Source organism: Pelodiscus sinensis, chromosome 3 (assembly GCF_052426305.1).
Source record: "Pelodiscus sinensis isolate ZL-2025 chromosome 3, ASM5242630v1, whole genome shotgun sequence".
NCBI lineage: Eukaryota > Metazoa > Chordata > Testudines > Trionychidae > Pelodiscus > Pelodiscus sinensis.
Genome location: NC_143054.1, coordinates 85,487,086 through 85,509,743, shown reverse-complemented (window position 1 = coordinate 85,509,743; position 22,658 = coordinate 85,487,086). Strand labels below are relative to the sequence as shown.

The following is a 22,658-nucleotide window of genomic DNA, read 5'->3' as shown; positions in this document are numbered from 1 at the left end:
TATAAATCTGTGTCCGCTGAAACTGATGTAAAGATTTCAAAAATCTAAGTCTGTCTCAAATTAAATACATTCAGAAAAACAAGAACTGAAGCTAAGTGTTGTCCACTATTTATTTGTCCTGTTTTTTAATCTTCTGACTGACATCCTCACACTGATTTGTTTCTTTTGAGGCTGTACATTTGCATTTGGGAAACATTAAATTCAGATTTTAATGAACGCTCCAGATTTCCAAACAGTCTTTACTTTATCATTAAAAAGCAAAATAAAAAGCAAGGAATGACAGACATATGTTATTTGAACAGTATCTTGCCTGTGCCATCAACCTAGTCAAACACAGATAAAGAGCTAAATAAAAGAAATGATAGAAGTTTAAATTCTGTATTGACTTAAACATTAGACAGTTAAAACACTGTTTTGAGTCAATATTTCTGCAGTTCTACAATTGCCTGTCAGAATCAAGACTTGTTTTTAAATGATAACAGGAGCAATCTGGATGCCTTCATTATGCAATTATCCATTAAATGTATTAAAAGCTTTGATTAAAAGAAATTAGCGCATAAAAGTATTTTTAGGACAAACATTTGCACGATTTCATTGTGTTAATGTACTTATACAACTGTGTCCCACTTCTAGGTCTGATATTTTAACCCATTGCCACCTGCCCTTTCATTCTAATACCATCTGTTTCTAATGGCTATATAACATTAAGATAATGAGAGTAATATTATCAGCCTAATTAACCATGCAGACTCTAATGGCACACTAACTGGTTTAGATAACAGAGTTTGCTGATATCTTCTAATACAGAAAAAAATACTAAAAAATGTGATAAAACATACCAGAGGTAAACAATATGCCTGGCACGCAATGTTCATCCATGTCAAGTTTCATTTAGTCTGTACCTATAAGGGTATGGCTACACTAGCAACCCTAGTTCAAAGTAGGGTGGCTAATGTAATCATTCGAACATGCAAATGAAGCCCGGGATTTAAATATCCCGGGCTTCATTTGCATTTTCCCGGGCGCCGCCATTTTTAAATGCCTGGTAGCTCGAACCATCTGCCCGCGGCTACACGCAGCACGGGCTAGGTAGTTCGAATTAAGAGTGTTAATTCGAACAACCTAGCCCGTGGCCGCGGGCAGGTGGTTCGAGCTATTGGGCATTTAAAAATGGCGGCGCCCGGGAAGATGCAAATGAAGCCCGGGATATTTAAATCCCGGGCTTCATTTGCATGTTCGAATGATTACATTAGCCACCCTAGTTTGAACTAGGGTGGCTAGTGTAGCCATAACCTCAGATTTTTAAAATCTTTTCGATGTTTCAATATTGCTGGTGAGAGTGACACTTCATGCAATCACTATAAATCCTTTCTGAAAAAACTAATGGGACAAAATGCCCCAGGAATTTGTAGAATGTCCATCATGAGAGATTTCTAAGAACAGGTGAGACAAACACCTGCCAGGGATGACCTAGTAATTAGTCCTGCCTCAATACAGGGGGTTAGACCAGATGAGCTCTAAAGGTCCCTTCCAATCTTGCATTTTTATGATTCTATGATATGTTTAAAGCAGTGAACAGATATATAGTTCTAATGGAAGGAAAATTGCAAAATTTTCACTAAATCCTATCTGGCCACATTTGGTTTCATTTTGTTTAGAAAGTTAACTCCATGATCTCAGACGCAGAAAGCTAGATTTACATTGAGAACCCTTACTCACAAATGTAATTTCATTGGCTTCATTAGCAACATGGCTAAAGTTTCCACAATCCACACAATCTATCCTTTAATGTCCTGTTGTGATTTTCAAGCAAACTGAGATGAAGGGGAGGGGAACCATTCCTATTTAACAGTACTACTGTGAATAACTGGACTACAAGGGAGAGAAAACAGGGTATGGTGCTTACCTCATTCTTCAACTTGCTTCCAGAAAACCTTTGAAAACACACAGACTGTATTAGTACTTCAAAATTTAGCATTGTGGTTATTCTAATTAAACAATAACAACAACTCCTCTCCAACACACTGCACTTAATGGAAAAATTGATCATGGTGATCCTGAAAAATAAACCTGGACAATTAGCTGTATTCCTTAACTTTTACTGGTATCCAATTAAAGCCATGGCAGACAGTTTTTTAAAAGTGAACAATTTAGGACAGTGATCAAACAGAAAAGTCTAAGGCCCTAGTTCTATTCAGATTTCCAGCTTGTGCCACAACCTCACAAAAGTCAGTGTAAGTAAGATTTAGCTACAAATCTAGAATATTTTAGAACTGGTCTAGAAAATTTAGTATAAAATGAATAAAAATAAATTTAAAAAAGAGTTTAGACCTTCCCCATTGAGAAGGATGATAGCATAAAATAGTGATTTCTAGAAACTAGTTATTCTCTTAGCATTCAGAATGGCTACATCAACACATCAGGGCTAAAATGGAATTAAGCTACGCAACTTCAGCTGCATCATTTGTGTAGCTTAAGTCGAAATAGCTTAACTTGGCTTTTGGCGCTGTCTATACAGCAGGAAGTTGAAGGAAGAACACTCTTCGGCCGTGTCCAGACTCAGGGGTTTTTTCGGGAAAAGTAGCCTTTTCCCGAAAAAACTTCCCCTGCGTCCAGACTCAAGCTGCGTTCTTTCGAAATCATTTCGAAAGAACGCGGCTTTTCTTTCGATGGCGGTAAACCTCGTTTCATGAGGAAGAACGCCTTCCTTCGAAAGTTCCTCTTTCGAAGGAAGGCGTTCTTCAATGTAAAGAGGCCGTCTTCGAAAGAGAGCATCCAGACTCGCTGGGTGCTCTCTTTTGAAAAAGCGGATTTTTCTTTCGAAAGATCCGCCTGCAGTCTAGACGCGATCTTTCGAAAGATGCTCTTTCGAAAGATGCTTTCGAAAGAGCATCTTTCGAAAGAAGCCTGCAGTCTAGACATAGCCTTCCTTTGACTTCCCTTACTCCTCATGAAATGAGGGTTACCATGAGTCAGAGTAAGAAGTCTTCCAGCTCCAGGACACTATTTCAAAATAAAGGCTTGTAGTGTAACATGCATACTATGTTATTTCCGAATAATTTCAGTTACACTGAAATAACACTGCTGTGTAGACATACCCAATGGTTTCAATCCAAATGGGAAAAAAATCGTTAATAACTGTCAGGAATATGAAATAGTGTAGATAGCATTCTGTCTGGGTCTGGACCAATGGCCATAGAAGTCAATGGGAAGACTTCCATTGGCTTGATTGGTGAAAGCAAGTGCTACATGAAGTCACTGGAAAACTCAAGTTGAATTAGATCTACTATGTTAGGGTATGTCTACACTACCACCCTAGTTTGAACTAGGGTGGTTAATGTAGGCAACCGGAGTTGCAAATGAAGCCCGGGATTTGAATTTCCTGGGCTTCATTTGCATATTACCCGGCGCCGCCATTTTTAAATGTCCGCTAGTTCAGACTCTGTGCCTGCGGCTACACGCGGCACGAACTAGGTAGTTCGGATTAGGCTTCCTATTCTGAACTACCGTTACTCCTCGTGGAACGAGGTGTACCGGTAGTTCGGAATAGGAAGCCTAATCCGAACTACCTACTTCGTGCCGTGTGTAGCTGCGGGCACGGAGTCCGAACTAGCGGACATTTAAAAATGGCGGCGCCTGGCAATATGCAAATGAAACCCGGGAAATTCAAATCCCGGGCTTCATTTGCAACTCCAGTTGCCTACATTAACCACCCTAGTTCGAACTAGGGTGGTAGTGTAGACATACCCTTAGGGATTCCCAGGTGGCAAGGTTTTACAGGGATCTGCACAAGGATGAAAACAAGCCAGTTGTGGTTTGTTTAATTAATAGAATTCCCTGTTAATTTAGCTTCAAGGTGATAAGATTACAATGGCAACATGAAGTTGACATAGGGTAATATTGTGGTTTCAAGCCATTGAGATGTGCCGGGGACAGGAAGTGGAGCTAACATGGCCAGACGTGACCCAAGACATTCTGCCTGCACAGGCCACATACAAGGCAAATGGTGGAGGGGAGTCACAGTGAGTGTCTTAGAAAGGGGAAATGTGTATTCCTTTCAAACCTCATGTCTGATTCCCGATACCAGAAGACAAGTAGAGATGGAGTTAAGTGATCTTACAGCTAGGTTTGTATTGTGGCCCGAGCAGCAAGGGGACACCACCAGTTCTGCAAATAACTTGGGTAGCCTTTGCTGGATGTGTTCCTCCAAAGTCCCAATCACGAGCTAAAGCTGCTCTTCCCACAGGGCTGCCTGTGCTATTAGTAGGAGTGTGTTAGGCTTCTTCCTTTAAACAACCAGGCTTGGGGAAGGGGATTTTTAGAGGTTCTTTAAGCATCTAAAGATGTAGAAAGTGCTTACTGGGTTTTTTAAACATGTCGAGGCCCTTACTTCTCACATTGAAATCAATGATTGCTAGGCACCTGGAAGAGCTGGAAAATCCCAGTAGGCACCCATCTGCACCTGTGAAAATCTGGCCCTGGGTACTTTTGCATTAACTCCACTTTCTTTTACTCAGCAGCACTGTAGCTTGAAAGGCCAGAGCCTGAACCTAATGGTGCATGGCACTGGCTGAGATACTGCCCAGGGCCATTAGTGATATGGTCTCTTTTGTGCCTCTCACTCAATTAAATGAGCAATTTGTTCAAGATAATTCTGCATTACAAAATAGCCCCATCTACATATGTGCCAACACCACCTCCGCAGCCCTTGATAAATACTGGATAAGGAAATGGCAGGTTCTGATTTATTATACCCAGCAACTGCAGGATCCCCCTTTCTTTAGATGACCAAAGTCAGTATTAGTCTCATGTGTTCTGCTGTGTTCTGTTTCCTATGCCAAGGACCCTTGGTGATAACCTGAAACTGACAGAGGCGATTTTTTTTATATATACCCATGAACTCATTTATCCTTTTCCTTTAACATAGTCCCACTCATGTCTGTATTTTCATCTGCAATGAAAGCCGTCATTCAAGCCATATGTGAACAGAAACATTTGTTTTATGAACTATTAATCTTTTGTTTGGTAAACCAACATGCAGCTATCATAATTTATTGATCTTGCTAGCTGTCTCTTAAGTAAATATAATTAGAGTTTCTGGTTTAGGTTTCAGCTTGATATTTGTCAGTAAAAGAACCAGTAAATATTAATCAACACTGAAACCTGTCCTCCCTGCCCACAGGTGCCAACTTCACACCATTCCCTGGCAGTCTCACAATGGTGAGCTGCATTGGGTGGCGAATGGAGAAGACTACCACACACACATGTGTAAACAAAATGCTCTGAAAATTGAGCTTCTCTACATTTAGCAGGCTAGTATAAATGGTGCAAATAGCATAGCTCTCTTGACTTCAGTGGTGGTGTGCTAAATTACACCAGCTAGAATCTGGCTGACTGTGTTCAAAAATGTATCCCTTGATTTTTCTGGTGTAAATTACTGCCCTAAACCAGAAACATTAAAACATGAGAGCATGATATTACTGGTGCCTCTATACTACAGTGATAGGTGTCCTAAGACTATCTTACTTAGATATTCGAGATTAAGATTAGATCATTGCTGAACATCATTCCAAAATATAGTGGCAGTCTGAATCTCAGAAGTCATGTTACTATACCTTGTCAACCCTTTTCCAGAATACACAGAGTGGTAATATGCACTGCTTTCTTTAATGCCGATTCCATAATAATGATACCTGTGAAAAAGAAAATAGCTGCTTACGTTTGTGGAGGACACACACAAAGATCTACAGAGAATTAAACTGGTGCTCACCTCAACTTTTCCTTAGAATCTGTTTTAATTAAAGTTATTTTTCATGTTACTGGGACAAATCCTGGTGCTACTGAAGGCAATGGCACTATTACCATTGTATTCAAGGTTTGGTCCAAAGACCACAGATACATTACTTCCTTCTCTCACATGGGTAGACTAGAAACTCATATGGACTTTCAACTGGTGCAGAAGGCAACTGACCACTTATTAAATGGTATGGCCTGCCAGGTTATATCTCATCTCTGCTCCATGGTTTGCAGTAGATTTCAGCTTGCTTCCTTATGAAGGTTAAAGAGTCAGGTTTGATCTATCTAGATTTTTATATCAGGCTCATCTCTGTAGTATGTGAGTCTTTGGAAAGTTCTAAGTGGTTTGTAATCAGCCTGCCTTTCAGACTACTTCTTTCTTGGTGTGATGCTGCAGCATCTTCAATCAGATAAGGTGCTTGGAACAACTACAGTGCTTGTCTTTCCTGTGATTTAGTTTTTAGCCTCCTGCCCATGTCTACAAATACTATCCCTGAATCCTGACTTTAGCTGGATTCTCCTTGTATGCCTTTTCCATCCAATGTGTACACTGATTCACTAGTTAAATCAGTACTATTCCCCTCACATGGATACTCTTAACATAAGACAAAGATTGCTATGGCTTAAGTATATTGGTTTAGAATCACACCGTTATTAAACTCATCAACTTTGTATGTAGACCGGGCTTAAACTGCAGTGGCGTAACCTCTGCAAACTCAGTGGAGTTGTGTCATCTTAACTAAGGGGAAGATGTAGATTGACTCCACTTTGCATATTTCAGGTATAAACAATAAAAGTAGCAATGTATTTAAAATGACTCAGAGGCGTCACAGTATCGCACTTACCTTACACCAACATCATTTCCTCATCTATAAAAGCTACTAGTTTACATTTATATGGCACCATTTATCCAGAGGGATCCCAAACTCATAACCCAGTTTAAAATTTCTCTATATTAATCCTTTCATTCCTGATTTTTAAAAAATTGCAGACGGGATGGAGGGACAATTAGGTGAAGAAATTCCTACCGGCTAGAGTTGGTGGACAATTGCAAGATCCCTCAGGGTAGAAGGGAAGAAGAATAACCACCACAGAGTGATTAGCTCCATCACCTAGCACACTGATAACTAGACAGGATAAAACTCTTGTAAACGTATGAGATGAAACAATCTCGCACTGGCAGGAAGGCTAGATGGTCTCATAGAGTTTAGATTCAATGGTCCTGATTCTAGATGGGACTATCAAATGGGATTGTGTCTTCTGATTATCCAATGTTCTTATACTGCTACAAACTGGAGAGTCTCACTAGGTAAGTGGTGGTGAGAAAATCTTGCGCCAGGAGGTCATATCCACTTTCCCCTATATGTTATCTTGCCGATCTTCCTGTAGTGTAGTTCTATCTTTTTAGCACAGTCTGAGACCACTTAGGGTCCTGTAAACTCAGGAAACTGCATGTGCTCAGAAGCTTAAGTGATGTAATAGCATCAAATTCCCATACCAGCATTACAGAATTTCATTGACCTGATATGCCTGTTTACTAACAGGATCCACATACCTACACTTTTCAAAGTACTAAAGTCACGTTTAAAGTATAAGGTAAAAGCACCCTAAGGTTTAACAGAGAGAAGAAGAGACCCACATGCTTTTAAAGTGATCCAGTGCTGCATTTCACTTGAAAGGTAAAAGAAAGAGATCCTAATTTTATGGCAACACAGAGGTTTCTTTTCAAGAAAAGAATTGATCTTTCAGTCTCTGCATCAGTGCATTAGTCATGTCACTGATCCTCAATTATATGTGAGCAGCCCGATTCAACAAAGTTCAGGTGCAAACTTTTCACTCTGGGCTCATGGACATTTTTCTCCTATTGAATTGAAACTATTCTACATAAGATCTTAGAGTTAGATCCATTATTCAGAGATAGCATAAGTATTTTAAAATATGTTGAATGCATAATGATATGTACTTATATGGACATCGTTTGGAGCAATGCTAATGCATCTTTAAAATTGGGCTGCTCACGTGCACTTAGTCATGTCACTGATCCTCAAACTAATATACTCATTGCAACGAGCCAAGCTGATCAGCCAAAATCTCGCCCTTCTCAAGGGTCATTGGGTACGATGCTGTTTTGGTGGAGTAACCTTTACTTGTAAATTTCAGGCAAACAATGAAAGCAGTAATGTGTTTAACAATGACCACTTGGCATCATTATAACATATGTGCCTATAATAAATGTACCATTGACTTGCACTCTGCCACTAAAACAACTTCTCAGTTCTCAGCTGAACATCTGAAATCTCTCTGCAGCTTCAAACACTTGCCATTTTTTATTTTAAAACTAACCTCCTACAAAAATAGTCCTTCTTTCTCAACAAATGTGGAATTCTCATTCATTATATGAAATATACAACTGCATAGCTATATATTTGCTATCTTAAATATGATAAACTAGGAATAAAATAAAATCCATGATGGTGGAGGACTTATTAACAGAGCCTTTAAAAAGAGACAGACTAAACTGCTTTCCTTTTTTATTTCATAGGTCTGCCATAATATATGTTCCTGTGCAACTAGTAGCCCTGATTTTAGCTTACACGGACACAAATGATGGCTGATAAGGAAATGATAGGATTAAGCTGTTCAGGGACTTGCAATAACTTGTTATCACGAGGCCAGCTGCCATATCAGTTTTATTAACCCACTAAATCACTCCTAATAAATAAGATAATAGTTTTCAGACATGATGGATAAAAGCTAAGATTTAACATTGATCAAAGTCTACAAAGAAATTAAAATGTAACTTGAGCTCAAACACAATCTCCTGTGTGTCTACTCTACACAGTATGTACATTGTCCTGAGGAGCTGTCACAGGTAATACACTGATCATAGGCGTTATTGTTTATTATTTCTTTTCTGGAGGCAGCCACGATAAGCTGGGCATTGTCTAAACACACAAGGGAACACAGTCCCTGCTGCAAAGCGCTTACAGATGATTATATATTCATCTGAGACAATGGCTTAAACTTTTCAACAGTAGCCCTCTTCCCATCTAACTGGGGTGTAGCCAGCATCCCCACCCCTTCAGCAATATGGGAAATACAGGGCAGCCACGACGAGCGCTGATTGGAAGCCTGCTCTGCAGTGAAACACACTGTTTCACCTAAGCCAAAATGTTTTGGCTTCAGTGAAGACTTCATCAAAATGGGGTTAGGATCCAGGAAGAGAAAGAAAGATTCTCTAGGGCAGTTAGGGCATTATCCTGGGATGTGAGACAGGTTAAAAACTCTGTGCTTCCTAAATCATGGGGGATCTGGGATGAAAAACTCTGCTTTCAATTAATAAGAGCAGGACTTATACCTGAGTGTCCCACCACAGCCAGCCAGTGGGCACATGACAGCCAGATCCACTATGACACACACACATCCCTACCTCTCTACTGACACAATTCCAATGGAAAACCTTCCAGTGCCAAATGAAAATAAATGTTGAGACCTCAAAACGCTTCTGGGAATAGGCTTGCCCCAACGGTTCACTGGTCAGCTCTGTCTATGGCTGTGATCTATCATTATCCTTCAGAAGGATAGCCAAGTTAGTCTGTAAGGGTATGTCTACACTAGCTCGTTAATTCGAGCTAGGTAGGCAAATGAGGTGACCGGAGTTGCAAATGAAGCCTGGGATTTAAATATCCTGGGCTTTATTTGCATGTTCCTGTCTGGTCGCCATTTTGAAATTTCACTATCCCGAACTCACTGCCGTGCGGCTACACGCAGCAGTGAAACGTTAATTCGAACTAAGTCCTTAGTTTAAATTAGCTGTTACTGCTTGTGGAATGAGGAGTAACAGTTAATTCAAACTAAGGACTTAGTTCGAATTAACATTTCACTGCTGCGTGTAGCTGCGAGGCAGCGAGTTCGGGCTAGTGAAATTTCAAAATGGCGACCGGACGGGAACATGCAAATAAAGCCCGGGATAATTAAATCCCGGGGTTCATTTGCAACTCCAGTCACCTCATTTGCCTACCTAGCTTGAATTAATGAGCTAGTGTAGACATACCCTAAGAGAAAAAGCTTAAAAAAACAACAAATGGTCTAGTAGCACTTTAAAGACTAACAAAACTTGTAGATGGTATCATGAGCTTTCGTGGGCAAAACCCACTTCTTCAGATGACCGGAGTATAATGAGCCCAGATCCAAGGATAAATAAGGGAAGGGGGGAGGGGGAAGAAAGGGGAGAAGAAAAAGAGATCAAATGCCAGCAATGCCCCACTGCAATGTATATTGGCCAAATTGGACAATCTCTATGAGAAAGAATTAATGGACACAAATCAGATATCCGAAAAGGCAATACACAAAAACCTGTTGGAGAACACTTTAATATTCCTGGACACTCATTAATGGATCTTTAAGTCACCATTTTGTTTCAGAACAATTCCACAAGCCAAAAACACAGAGAAGGACTGGAACTTAACTTAATTCACAAGTTTAATTCTTATGCTAATGGTTTAAACAAGGATATTGGATGCCTCACACACTACACACTACTTTCCACCTTTTAATAACTTAACCAACCAACCAAACATTGGAGGTGCTAATGGTTCTTAACAGATTCCTGTAACTACTTGAACTATCTACTCACCATCTACATGTTTTGTTGGTCCTTAGAGTGCTGCTAGACTGATTGTTGTTTTTTAAGTTTTATCTACTCACTGTCTCTCTTCTTCTCTCCGCCCCCTCCCCCCCGCTTCCCTTATTTATCTTTGGATCTGGACTCATTATACTCCAGTCATCTGAAGAAGTGGGTTTTGCCCATGAAAGCTCATGATACCATCTACATGTTTTGTTAGTCTGTAAAGTGCTACTAGATTATTTGTTGTTTTTTAAGTTTTATCATTATCCTGACAGTAGCAAGGTCAAAGTGAGATAATTTGGTCATAGAAAGTAGGAGTTTTTCTTTGAATAATGTATTGAAAGTTCTTTGGGGCAGTGTTTGTCTTTTGGTTCTATATTTGTGTAGCACCCAGCACAATGGTTTCCTGGTCCATGACTAGATGCTACACTAATACAATTAAAAATAATAACCAAGTATCCGAACCATAGAACTGAAATTAGAACTCCATTATGTTACATTCTTTAAAAGGAAAAGTCTGAGTGCTAGGAAATGACTGCACCTAATCCAAAGAGCCTGGCTTTGCTCCCCATGGACATGTCCGCATGATAACATTCTGCCCAGTAGCGCCTAACCTCACTCAAGGCCAGGCAGTAACCTGTTTACTTTTATTAAAGTGAGTAGTTAGACTGTGTTTATACTACTGCTGATGCACTGTAGCTATGCCGCTATTTTGCTGTAGTGTAGAATAGATACTTCCTATTTCAATGAAAGGTTTTTTTTCTACTGATGTAGGTAATCCACCCCTCTGAAAAGAGATAGTTAAGCTAATGGAAGAAGTCATCCAGTGACCTAGCTGTGTCTACAGCTGGGATTAAGTCAACCTACCTGTGAATCTCAGGGCATGACATTTTTCACATCTGAGAGTAGGAATGTAATATTATAGTCGATTAACTGATTAACCGATAAGCAAAAGCATATACTGTAGGTTAATGCAACAGACTACACACATTTCCCTCTTCCTCTATCCCTGCCAGTACATTTTTTAGAAAGCTGGCCAGCAGCCTGGCTCAGTCCTAGCTTGCAACGGGTCCAGGACCTACCCCCGTTACAACTCTGCATTTTAAGTGTATTAGGAGCCGGCTGGGAAGGCAGCCCACCTCAGTTCTGGCTCGTATCGGGTCCAGGAGCTCAGACCCGCCCCTACACAGGGACTCCTGCCCTCCTGCGCTGCTGCCTCTTTCTCAGATGCAGCAGCATAGGGTGACAGGCAGCCGGTTCGTGAGGGGAGCTGGTTTTCAAAGTCTCTCCCCTCACAGACTAGCTCCCATCTGGCACGCCACGCTGCTGCTTCTGATACAGTGTCTGCCGGCCCAACCCCCAGGTACTATAGAATAGTCGACAAACTGATAAAATTTTACGAGGTTACTCAACTATTCAATTAATCGATATTTAGCATCCCTATCTGAGAGATGCAGGTAGGTCAATGGAGGAATTCTTCCATTTACCTAGCCACATCTAACAACCAGGGGTTAGAAACTGTGTGGTGAAATTATTTACAGCCCTGATCAACATACGTAGGTTGATCCAACCCGTCTCAGTCCCATGATTAGTTCAGAACTACAACAACAACAACAACAAAACATTTAAAAAAAAGACAATCCCAATGCCAGATCTTTGAGCAAAACCCATTGGAAGAAACTGTTCAAGAGCTGATAATCCATATAAAACCATGACTCATACCGTTATGGCCAATGAGTCTGTGCAATCTGCTGAGTAAATGCTGGACAAGCTGTATTTCTGTACTAATATTTTAAAATGTCTTAGAAAAGAAACAATGGGCAATGACACTAGCCTCTACTCAATTAAGGCTGGAGCTAGATCTCCATTTATAAATGCATATTTTAAACACCCCTTCAGCTTTACAGAAACCAAAGCACCTGACATTTTATAGATGTACGATATTTTCTTAAGGCCCAATTGACTTTGAAGGTTTGGAATGAAATCTGGAAACCTATTTATTATATATGACAGGTCCAAAAAAGAGGTGCATTTTAGGGACTTTTTCTAGTATTTTCTGATTTATAATATCAATAGAATGGCTGAAGCTAAATTCCTGATTCATTGGGCCTTTAGTAGGACTTGACTAGTTTGGGGAATTCATGATCTAGTTCGTTATTGGTGCACTCAGTGCCAACAGCAGAAAATTTAGGAGTCTGTATAAGATACGTTACAAACCAAAGTTCTGGGAAAATACATCCATCCACACTTACATCAAGATGCCCATAGCCATGACCTGAGTTGCTACAATAAGAGATTTCACTAAAGCACACAATCACCTTTCCCCCCACCCTTAGGACAGCTAACAAACACAGGATTCTTTCCAATAACAACTTTATTCCAAAAACTTTCTTTCAGTATTTAAAGGTGACCTTCAAAGGGAAAAGGAGAATTTGTGTTCCACTTTTTAATTTTTTTTTGGTGATATATTAATAGTGCCTGAAAGGTTTTCGGGCTTCCTCCCGCTGCCTTGCCTCTCCATCTCCATCTACAATAGACATTTATGTCTTGTCTACCCTGTTTTTCCTGGGAAACTATGAAGAATTGGAAAACTGGTAGGATTATGAGATGAGAGAAATGAAGCAAGTGACATCTGATTAGCAGAGCTGAGAATTGCTTTTTATTCAGACTATTTAAAGCACTTTGGTTCATTCTGTTTTTGTTAATACTTGTTTAACTTCAATGCCTGAGACACACTCAAGAGACAAAACATGTTGTTAACATTTGAAACTGAATGCCATCTCCACGTTTTATTAAACCCTAAAGCTAAATTCCATATATGGCTTCGCCAGTTAGCTCTCCAGAAAAAACAGGAAGTCAGCTTGCCATTCCTGATATTTCTAAAGTATGTAAACAAATGAACAAACAAACAAACAAGCAATCAAGCAAGCAACAATAAAAAAAATCTTAAAAAACAACCAACTAACATCCTTCCGACCATCTTTATATATTATAAATAATTCCAGGAGGACAAAACTTTACGTTTTTCTTTTGCAAATCACCTTTCTATCTCATGCTTTGTTTTACAGGTTATTAAATAGTAAGGTTGAAATTTCTCACACACAAAGATTCTTTTACCAAACAAACAGAGGTCTGAATTTTCTTATTACTGTTATTGTTATGGTTTTCCATCTTTGTTAGTGAATTTTTCCTTGTTACGTGTCTTTGTTTTTCAGTCTTGCCTCAATAAACCATCAACCTATTGTGATCTCTTCTTTGAGTCAAATCTGTTTTCCTATACTCTGATTCAGGAAGGCACTTAAACACATGCATAATTTTAAGCATGAAAGTAATCCTGGGACTATGCCTGTATTTGAAAGCGCACACATACTTAAGCACCTTCTTCAATAAGTGCCTGAGTAACTACAGGTACTGATTAGTACGGATAGATTTATTCACAGAAACATGGATGCCATTTTTATCCCATAACATTCCTCACAGCAACATGGGCATCTGAGGAAAAACTTCTGAAGCCAAGAGAGAGTCACAGGTAAGAACTTGACTAAATTGGATTCTAGGTTGAGCTCTGCTAACTTATTTGATCAATGCCTTATTAGAATGATAAAGTTTAATCAAATCCCCTCTTACCAGAAAAATGTCCCACTCACTTTTGAAAATCTTCAAAATTCTAAATTTAAGTGCAAACTTTACAAATTCAAAATATTGGTAAGTATAGAAATTCCCCTGTAAAGGCACTTTAAAAGCTCAAATCTACCCTGGTAGAACAGCCTATTAGACAATCTTATTTTCAAAAAACACAGAATGTTGTTGCATCAGTAACTTCTGATATTGGGAAAAAAGTTTACTGACACACCTAATTCTTGGTTACTCAGTAAATTGTGCATCATGGAATCATTTAGACCACTGTGCACCTGCTCAATGTGCTTTCCTAACACCTGTAATGTATTGGTGCATCAATACACAACATTGCTCCTTACTTCCTTAAGGACATACACAATCCATGAAAAAACATGCTTTTTATATTCTTAAACCAAAATCAAATCACAATGCAGATCTCAATCCACACTTCCTCAAAACTCTTGGGGTACTCAAAAGGTAAAGGTGCCATCATACCATGAGATTCACCAGAATACTACACTTGCTCTGTCTAGGGCTACAAATGCATGTGCAGGACAACACAGACATCATTTACACAATGGGCATGAGAATTCCTTATCACAGACACACATGTAGAAACCTAACTCTTAAAGCACAGTGCTCCAAAGACCTGATATACAAACCAACAAGTTGATTAGACTGAAGAAGTGTGCAGCTATACAATTGTGAACTTCTCAAAGTCCTTATAAAACTGTCCTTAACAAAGGTAATTTGCATTTCTTCCAGGTTTAGCACCAAATGTCTGTCTCTAGTAGTTTCACCTGAAGCTTTACTGTCTGTAATTTGGAAATGGCAATGAAAAGTTGGCCAGTTTGAAAATCAGACTAATAACAATCGTAATTTAATGATGCAATTTTCCCAGCAAAAATAAGCAATTGTAACAAATACCTGACCAAGGATAGCAAATACCACAAATGATCCAGGACATTATACAACTAATGGAAAATCTGGAAAAAGCAATTACATTTAAAAATCATTCCTGCAATAGTTTTTCTAAAATTCAGACTGTTTTTCAACTTTCTCTCTCTCTCTGTCACATACACACACAATATATAATCTGTATCTCTAGTTATCTGAATGCATATTTTTCATGCATTCAATACAGACAGAGAAGCAATATTGGACAGTTTATATTCTATGTGGATGCATGGATAAAATGGCTTACTTTGAATGGCCTCTTGTCCCAAGCCGCCGTGTGGTAAGCAGGGGGAATTTCTGCCGAATGGTCTATTGAGAAATGAGGCATATTAGTTTCTAGCAAGGGCATGCTTTCTTTGTCAGTGGCTCTGAAATGTTTGTCTCGAAAAAGCAAATGTAGGACAGTGGATAAATATTTACTCCCGAACATATTAAAAATAAAGAGTAGACATGTAGTATAAAACAGGGGTGAAAGTAACTTAATTTTTTTACCGGTACTGTCCTATCACAACCCTCTTGGAGGGAAGGATCAAGGCAGGAGGTGGGGGATGATGCGATAGGACAGTCCTGTAAGAAATGTAAGTGTGGGATGGAGTGTGGGAGCTCAGGGCAGGGGGTTGGGGTGTGTGGGGCGGAGCTCAGGGCAGGGGGCTAGGGATGTGGCAGGATGCAGGAGTCATGGCAGGGATGAGGGTTGGGGGGGTGCAGAGGTAAGAGCTGTGGACTGTGGAGTCTGAGGGGGAAGGGCAGGAGATTGGAGAGGTGTAGTGGGAGTTGAGGGCTAGGAATACAGCCACTGCACTGCCCAGCCACCAGATCCCCAGGGCTGGCTAGAACAGTGGGGACTGTGCAGCTTGTCTGCCCAAGCACTGGGGTATCAGGGACTGAGCTTCCCAGCTGACTGATCCCTGGGGCTGGCTCGGGCCAGGGGACTATGCTGTCCAGCCAGCTGAGCACCGGGGCTGGAACCTGGGTGCACTGTTGTTGCACGGCCCCGGTCCCAGCAGCATCCAGAATTTCATCCCCACATTGCAGACACCAAAACCTGTCATTTGTGATTAATGACTGAGAAATGTTATTTCAATGCTATTAAGAACCACAAACCATCAAACAAACTGCTTATGTTTTCTAGAGCCCAGAATAGAAGTAACTTGAAAGATTAGGAGGCTTATTACCCTCACTCATCCCACTTTGTAACTCCAGATGTCCCCATAAATGTGTGTACGCACGCACACATACACACCCCACAAGCACTCCTTCCCAATCTCCCTCTCACTTGTCACCAAGAACACTAATTCAGGAACAACCTATTCACATAAGCTGTACTGCATCCTTTGCCCAAACATCTAGGGAGGCCGTTAGGCAGAAGGAAAGGATGGTAGCAGTGTTTCTACTCCTGCAGGTGCTGTGTGGTATGTCTGGGCTCTAGGTGAGGAAGGAAGGCACCAGGCTTATGTGGGCTAGAATGTGTTAGGTTGCAGGGGTCTGCACTGGAAATGGAAAGAGGAGAAGCCAGGCCTAGAAGCCTGTCAGGAGCCTGAGAGCACTTGAAAGTGCTTCTGGACTGGGGAAGAGAGAGGGAAGCAGCAGTAGGGGAGAGGGAGCCGAGGCTGCGCAGAGAGGATGGCAGAACTGGAGACCTTGGGGAATAGGGAAGGGGCAAATGGCTCCTTCCCTCTCCCCTACCTCCCTCCAAGCTGCAATGCTGGAGAAAGCACCTCAGTGCAGCAGCAGGTCTGGACTCTCAAATCATGTCTGTCTCATTTGGGCCGTTCAAGACTGGAGGAATTTTCTGGGGTGACCTACTAACTCGCACATGAGAAATGACATCACACAGTGCTAAAACATTTCAGTAGGTGAGGGTAGCTTTTAACACCCACGCCTGGCCCTACTGCACCTGCTAGGGCCTCACGTCAAGAGACTGACTCGTGCGAGAAGGAAAGCTCTCCTGCCTGAGAAGAGGATGCAGTGGGTGCTCTCTTCCCTGGCAGGCCAGCTTTGCTGGCTGGTGTATATGGGGGAGTGAGGGCAGAAGAGATATGTCCTCACCCTCACCTACTCTCTTTCAAACAGATGGTGCTAACAAGAGCAGGGCCTGTGCTTCCCAATGGGTTTGTGTCCAGCGTATGGGAGTGGGGTGCTCACTGAAAAACTAGACCTTACTGGTTGCAATGTATGTCTGAATAAAAAACATTGACAACAGAATTGCACTGACAGTAGCATGCAATGACTGAATGCTTTCCATCCTTCTGATGCAGATTCACCGGGTGTGCTATGCCAGCTCTCTGCAGGTGAATATTTGACTTTAGATAGAATCTAGAATCTCAAAGCACTCTGTGACCACTGACTGGGTCAGTTTTTCACTCAGCAGGAAATAGTAGTATTACACATCTGAGGCTCTGAAGGGTAAGTAATTCTTCTAAGCTTGCACAGAGAATCAGAGGCAAAGCTAGAAATAAGATTCAGGAGGCTTGGCTCCAGTTCCCTTTGACTCAAACACAGTAATTTCACATTAATCTTGCTGTATAGGCTCATGCATCCTTACACAAACAAAATTACCAATAACCCTAAAAAGAATGGCAGAGTTTGGCCCTTCAATATTTTATTTTGCAATGGGTTGACTTATTACTTTAAGGCTACGTCTACACTGGCCCCTTTTCCGGAAGGGGCATGTAAATTTCACCAGTCGTCGTAGGGAAATCCGCGGGGGATTTAAATATCCCCCGCGGCATTTAAATAAAAATGTCCGCCGCTTTTTTCCGGCTTTTAAAAAAGCCGGAAAAGAGCGTCTACACTGGCCCCGATCCTCCGGAAAAGGGCACTTTTTCCGGAGGATCGGGGCCAGTGTAGACGCTCTTTTCCGGCTTTTTTAAAAGCCGGAAAAAACGGACATTTTTATTTAAATGCCGCGGGGGATATTTAAATCCCCCGCGGATTTCCCTACGACGACTGGTGAAATTTACATGCCCCTTCCGGAAAAGGGGCCAGTGTAGACGTAGCCTAAATGTGCAATCTAAAGGCTAAGACATACAAATCTCTTTCAATCTCTCTCTCATATGTATGACCATCCCTCGTGGCACAGTGTCAGAGTGCCTCATAATGTTTAAGGTATTTATCCTCATAACTCCACAGTGAAAGAGGGAAGGGATACCCATTGTATAGACCAGGAATTGAGGCACAGAGAGATTAAGTGGCTTGCCTAAGATCACACGGGAAGTCTGTGGCAGATCAAGGATGTAAACCCATGTCTTTCAACTCCTAGGCTAGTGCTTTAATCATCTTTCCTTGTCAATAATTGTTTCAATGATGCTTAAGGCAGCAGAGATACAAAATGAAAAGTCCTTTGCTCCCATAAGCAGCGAAAATAAAATTTGCAATAAAAATACTTTGTAAGTGGAAAGTTGTTGTTTTTCCCAATAATACTGAAGTCATTTAATGAACATGAGATGTGGAACTCCCCCAATATATCCAACATAGATAACAAAACATGATTAATGAACATTTTATAATTTGGAGTTGATTTCCATTATGGTTATTTCATTAGATTAATGCATTTCTGTGAGCAAACTGAATGGATCAGTGGTGTTTTACAAAATTGATCTATGATGCACTCTTGGTTTTCTATTTCACTAACTGTATCCGATTTAATTTGGAAAGTCCATATCTGTCACTGATTAAATGATTTTAGCACTCATTGGGTGGGAGAAGTTGAAATGTGGGGATTCAACAGTTTTTCACCTGGAAGAAACATATTCTGCTCTTTACTCTTCTTTTCCTACCAAACATCACAGCATTTCTCTCTCTACTTGCATTATAGGCTGGCAAGTAAAAGCTGTGTTTTGTATACCAAATCCCTCAATCTATGCTTTTTATATCACGTGTCTCATTGTAAAACAAAGGCCCCCGAGAAAGAATGGCTCTTCTGGATTTCACAGTGCAAATCAAAAGGAATCTTAATTTCATTCTTTTGAAGTTGTTAAGACCCTGTTTAGAGGGAAGAACATAGGTTTAGTTGAACCCAATTAATTCAAAGGCAGAGGCTCTAGAAAGCATAAGGACCTCTTTATTTCTGAAAGTCATGATAACATAAGAGGAGTTAAACATGATTTTGTAGAAGAATTAGTCTAACAAACAACGAACAGCCAGACATTTCTTCTTTACCTTCCCAAATGTTGCAGCACAGGCTGGTTCTAGCTTCTCTTTTCTGCAGAAGTCTAAATAATGTGCATAAAGGATGCATCTTGGTAAACAAACTCCTTCACATACGATGTAGTTTTCTTCCAGCCTGCAGAGTAAAAACAATAACCAGTATGAAAAGTTATTCTTTATGTTTCCCCATTTCATTTTTCCTCCGTTCTTTTTCACTGCTCATTCTCCAAACTTTACTGAGCATTCTCACTATAGCTTACAAGTCAGTAATATATTGTACATCACCTTCTGCAAGATGGAGGAATCAAAAGGCGTATTGTCATCTGCTAAGCTTTATGGAGGACAATAAGTGCTTCAGCTTTCTTATCCAGCAATAAAGAAAAATAACTAATGCTTCAAAATAATAGGAAGAATTCCTCTTTGGTGTTACTCACTAAAATACAATAGATTTACCCTCAAGGATAATTTTAATCCTTATCCAATTGCTTTGACTGATACAGAGCCTAAAACTAGATCCTGGACTTGTTCAATATATAACCTTGGTTTAAAACACCAGTTTTAGGAGACAGTGGAAATGCTTATTTAGAGAGCACACGAACTAGAATTCAGGCACAACCTCGTCTACACCTGATGTTTGAAAGGGTGTAAGCCTTCATCTCTTAATACCTTGCCACTTCATTTAAAAGTGACACAGAGGCTAACTGGAATGGACATCAAGGTAATTCCTCAAGGAATGAAGTCTCCTTCCATCTTGAACTAGGTAATTATGGCATTTGGGAATACCTGTGTGCTCTCAGTCTGGCAGCAATTTCACATCTGGCCTGTTTCGACCCTACACTGTTATCAATACTATTCGAATATAACCGTTCTCTCCCCCTCAAATAACATACATGCAAACAAGGTCTTTCTCTAGAAAACACTCTTGAAATCCTACTCCCTAGGTTAAACCAGACTCAGAAATCTGCAGTAGAAATGCAGCCCTGTGTATATTTTATATGATTTTCACAGTTCGAGGAAGTAATCTTGTGCTAAACCTTCAGTTTGTAACAAAAATCTGCTGACTTCAGTGGAAGAGTTCCCTGACTTCGACAATGCGCCAAAGGGAATATTTACCAAATAAGGATAGTTATTGGGTGTGTTCTCTTTGCATAAATAAAATACAGTAAAATCAGGGTTTCAAAGCTGGGAACCATGGCTGATTGCATTACAACTCAGTAAAATGGCCAAAGTCATGACAATTCAAACCATTTTCATTAATATTTTTCAAGGTTATCACCTATTTATTTTTATAGGCAGGGATAACAGAAGCTTATTGAAATAAAATTCTAAATCATAGATTGGTTAATATTGCATTATTTGGTATCCAGAAGAGGATATTTCTCTTAGGAGCCTCATGCTTAAAAACTGCTTTCAGTTTTAGGGGTTTGGATCATACTGCGTATGTTCATCTGCAACAAATTAGTAGCAGTGAAAGTATTTGTGAATAGGTTTATTCTCCTATAGACAACCTCCTAATATGAGTTCCATTTTACTACAATCTACATTAAAACTGATAACAGCCACCTAAATAATCCCTAGAAAATCTACTTCAGACATCTTGTGGGCTATGTTTTCAAATAAATTGTTTGGGTTTTTTTTTCAAAACAGCGCCAGATCAAATGGCAAATACTGTGAAATGGACAGCAGAGAACAATTTCATGTATTCTATCCACTTACATTTCCTTTGTGGCCCAAATTCTTGCATATTCTAATTATTGATTCACTTTACCTATGCACCATAGTACAGCAATAGAAATAATTCTGCTAGTAAAGTAACTTCCTTTGGGAAAGCTTTCTTACACAGATTTCACTCAGACTTTGTAGAAAGAAAGAAAGAAAGAAAGAAAGAAAGAAAGAAAGAAAGAAAGAAAGAAAGAAAGAAAGAAAGAAAGAAAGAAAGAAAGAAAGAAAGAAAGAAAGAAAGAAAGACTGATTCTGTATAGTTCAGGTGTGCTTGGTGGATAGGTGGTGTAAGAGCCTTACCACTGTAGTGTGAGCTGTGTCTGTTTCTTTTTATCCTTCATAATCTGTGTGATGGTTTTCTTCGGAGACAGGTTTTTGTCCAAGGATTTGATTTTACTCTCATGGATATCTGTATCTTCCTCTTCCGAGGAAAGGACTTCACTGTTAAAATGTATTTCTGAGTGTCAGGGGGAAAAGAAAATAAATCCAAGTGCATCATTACATTGCCATTGCATAGAGTAATTTTGATTTCCCTGATTCAGTCCTGAATGCCTCTCCTTTGATTCTATAGCTCTTTCTGTGTGTGCACTGCTCTAGATCTCCACACACGAGTGTATTGCATAGCTGTAACCTTTGTTCGGAGATGAATTCAGTTAGGCTCTATCGAGTTCACGTAACTTATCGATGCCACTTCCTCGAATGGGACGGACAGTGTCTGCCACTTGTGCCCGCCAGGAACGGTACAGAGCAGGCACTACGCTCCTGGCTTTGAGATGACCGTGACAAGCTCAGCTCCAGGACTGCAGGGATCTCTCTCTCTATCTAGCACTACTGGTTCGCCCCGCTCCAGGGGCGCGCTGAGCTCGGGCCGGTGCCTGCAGGTGGGCGCGGAGCTAGAGGCGCGATCCGATGCTCTTCCGAGGGCAGGTGCCCGCGCAGCGCTCTTACCTGACTTGATGCCAAGGGGCAGCCCGGGCTGCAGCTCGCCCTGCTCTCGGCTGTGCAGCGAGGCGGCGGCGGGGTAGGCGAGCAGGCCCGCATAGCAATCCTCCTGGAGCCCGGGCGCCCCCTTCTGCGAGGGCGGCAGGAAGGAGTCGCCTTCTCCCTGCGGCGCCTTAGCCATGCTCTTCATTGGCCCCGCTGCTCCCCAGCCGCGGCCATGCGAGCAGCGGCCCCCTGACGGGGCAGGCGTCTCAGGAGCTCAGCAGGGCTGGGGGCAAAGGACATCAGCCCCCTGGGCCGGCTCTGCTCCCCCCCCCCCCCAGCAGACAGCTGCCCCGGGGCGCTCTGGCTCAGCTTGCAGATCAGCCCCCCGCCCCGATCCCAGCCCCAGAGCGGAGCGGCCGCAGGAGAGGCACGTCGGGGGCAGGCTCGCCTTAACCTCTCGCCCACGGAGGCTGCATGGTGCCCCCGCCCCACTGAGCTCGGCCCGGCCCCAGCGCCCCACGCCGCGCTGCCTGCGCGCCCTTTATGCCGCTTGCCAGCCCCAGGCGCCTGGCTCGTCCCCCAGCCCTCCCCGCCGGGGGGCCGGTCCCAGCCAAGAGCCCCCTTCCGTGGGAGCCGCCGTGTGGACGAACTGGGAGCCGACGTCACGGCGAGGACAGAAAGGGGGTGAGCTCTAGCCCTGGGGGCGTGGGGGGACCCGGCGGGGAGCAGCTCTGGGGCAGAGTTAATGGTTAACCCCGCAGCACAATTGTTCCAGATTGTGTCAGGCAAACCCGCCTTTAACAGCGCGTATATGTGTGTGGGGGGGGGGAGGGGGGGGAGCCCGCCTTTCATATAGTGTGTG

The 22,658-nt window shown here is 41.6% G+C and overlaps 1 protein-coding gene across 2 annotated transcripts in view; it reads right to left on the bottom strand.

The window, feature by feature from the left end:
* Nucleotides 1-22,450, bottom strand: part of RFX6 (regulatory factor X6) — a 57,095-nt gene extending 34,645 nt beyond the window's left edge. For both annotated transcript variants that reach the window (XM_006123056.5, XM_014573630.4), the window contains exons 1-6: nucleotides 21,818-22,450; nucleotides 21,170-21,326; nucleotides 19,160-19,283; nucleotides 15,246-15,307; nucleotides 5,616-5,693; nucleotides 1,907-1,934 (exon numbers count right to left, since the gene is read on the bottom strand). In XM_006123056.5, the coding sequence (XP_006123118.3) occupies nucleotides 1,907-1,934; nucleotides 5,616-5,693; nucleotides 15,246-15,307; nucleotides 19,160-19,283; nucleotides 21,170-21,326; nucleotides 21,818-22,001 (633 nt within the window). In that variant the 5' untranslated portion in view covers nucleotides 22,002-22,450. The remainder of the gene's footprint in view (nucleotides 1-1,906; nucleotides 1,935-5,615; nucleotides 5,694-15,245; nucleotides 15,308-19,159; nucleotides 19,284-21,169; nucleotides 21,327-21,817) is intronic.
* Nucleotides 22,451-22,658: the final 208 nt, after the last annotated feature.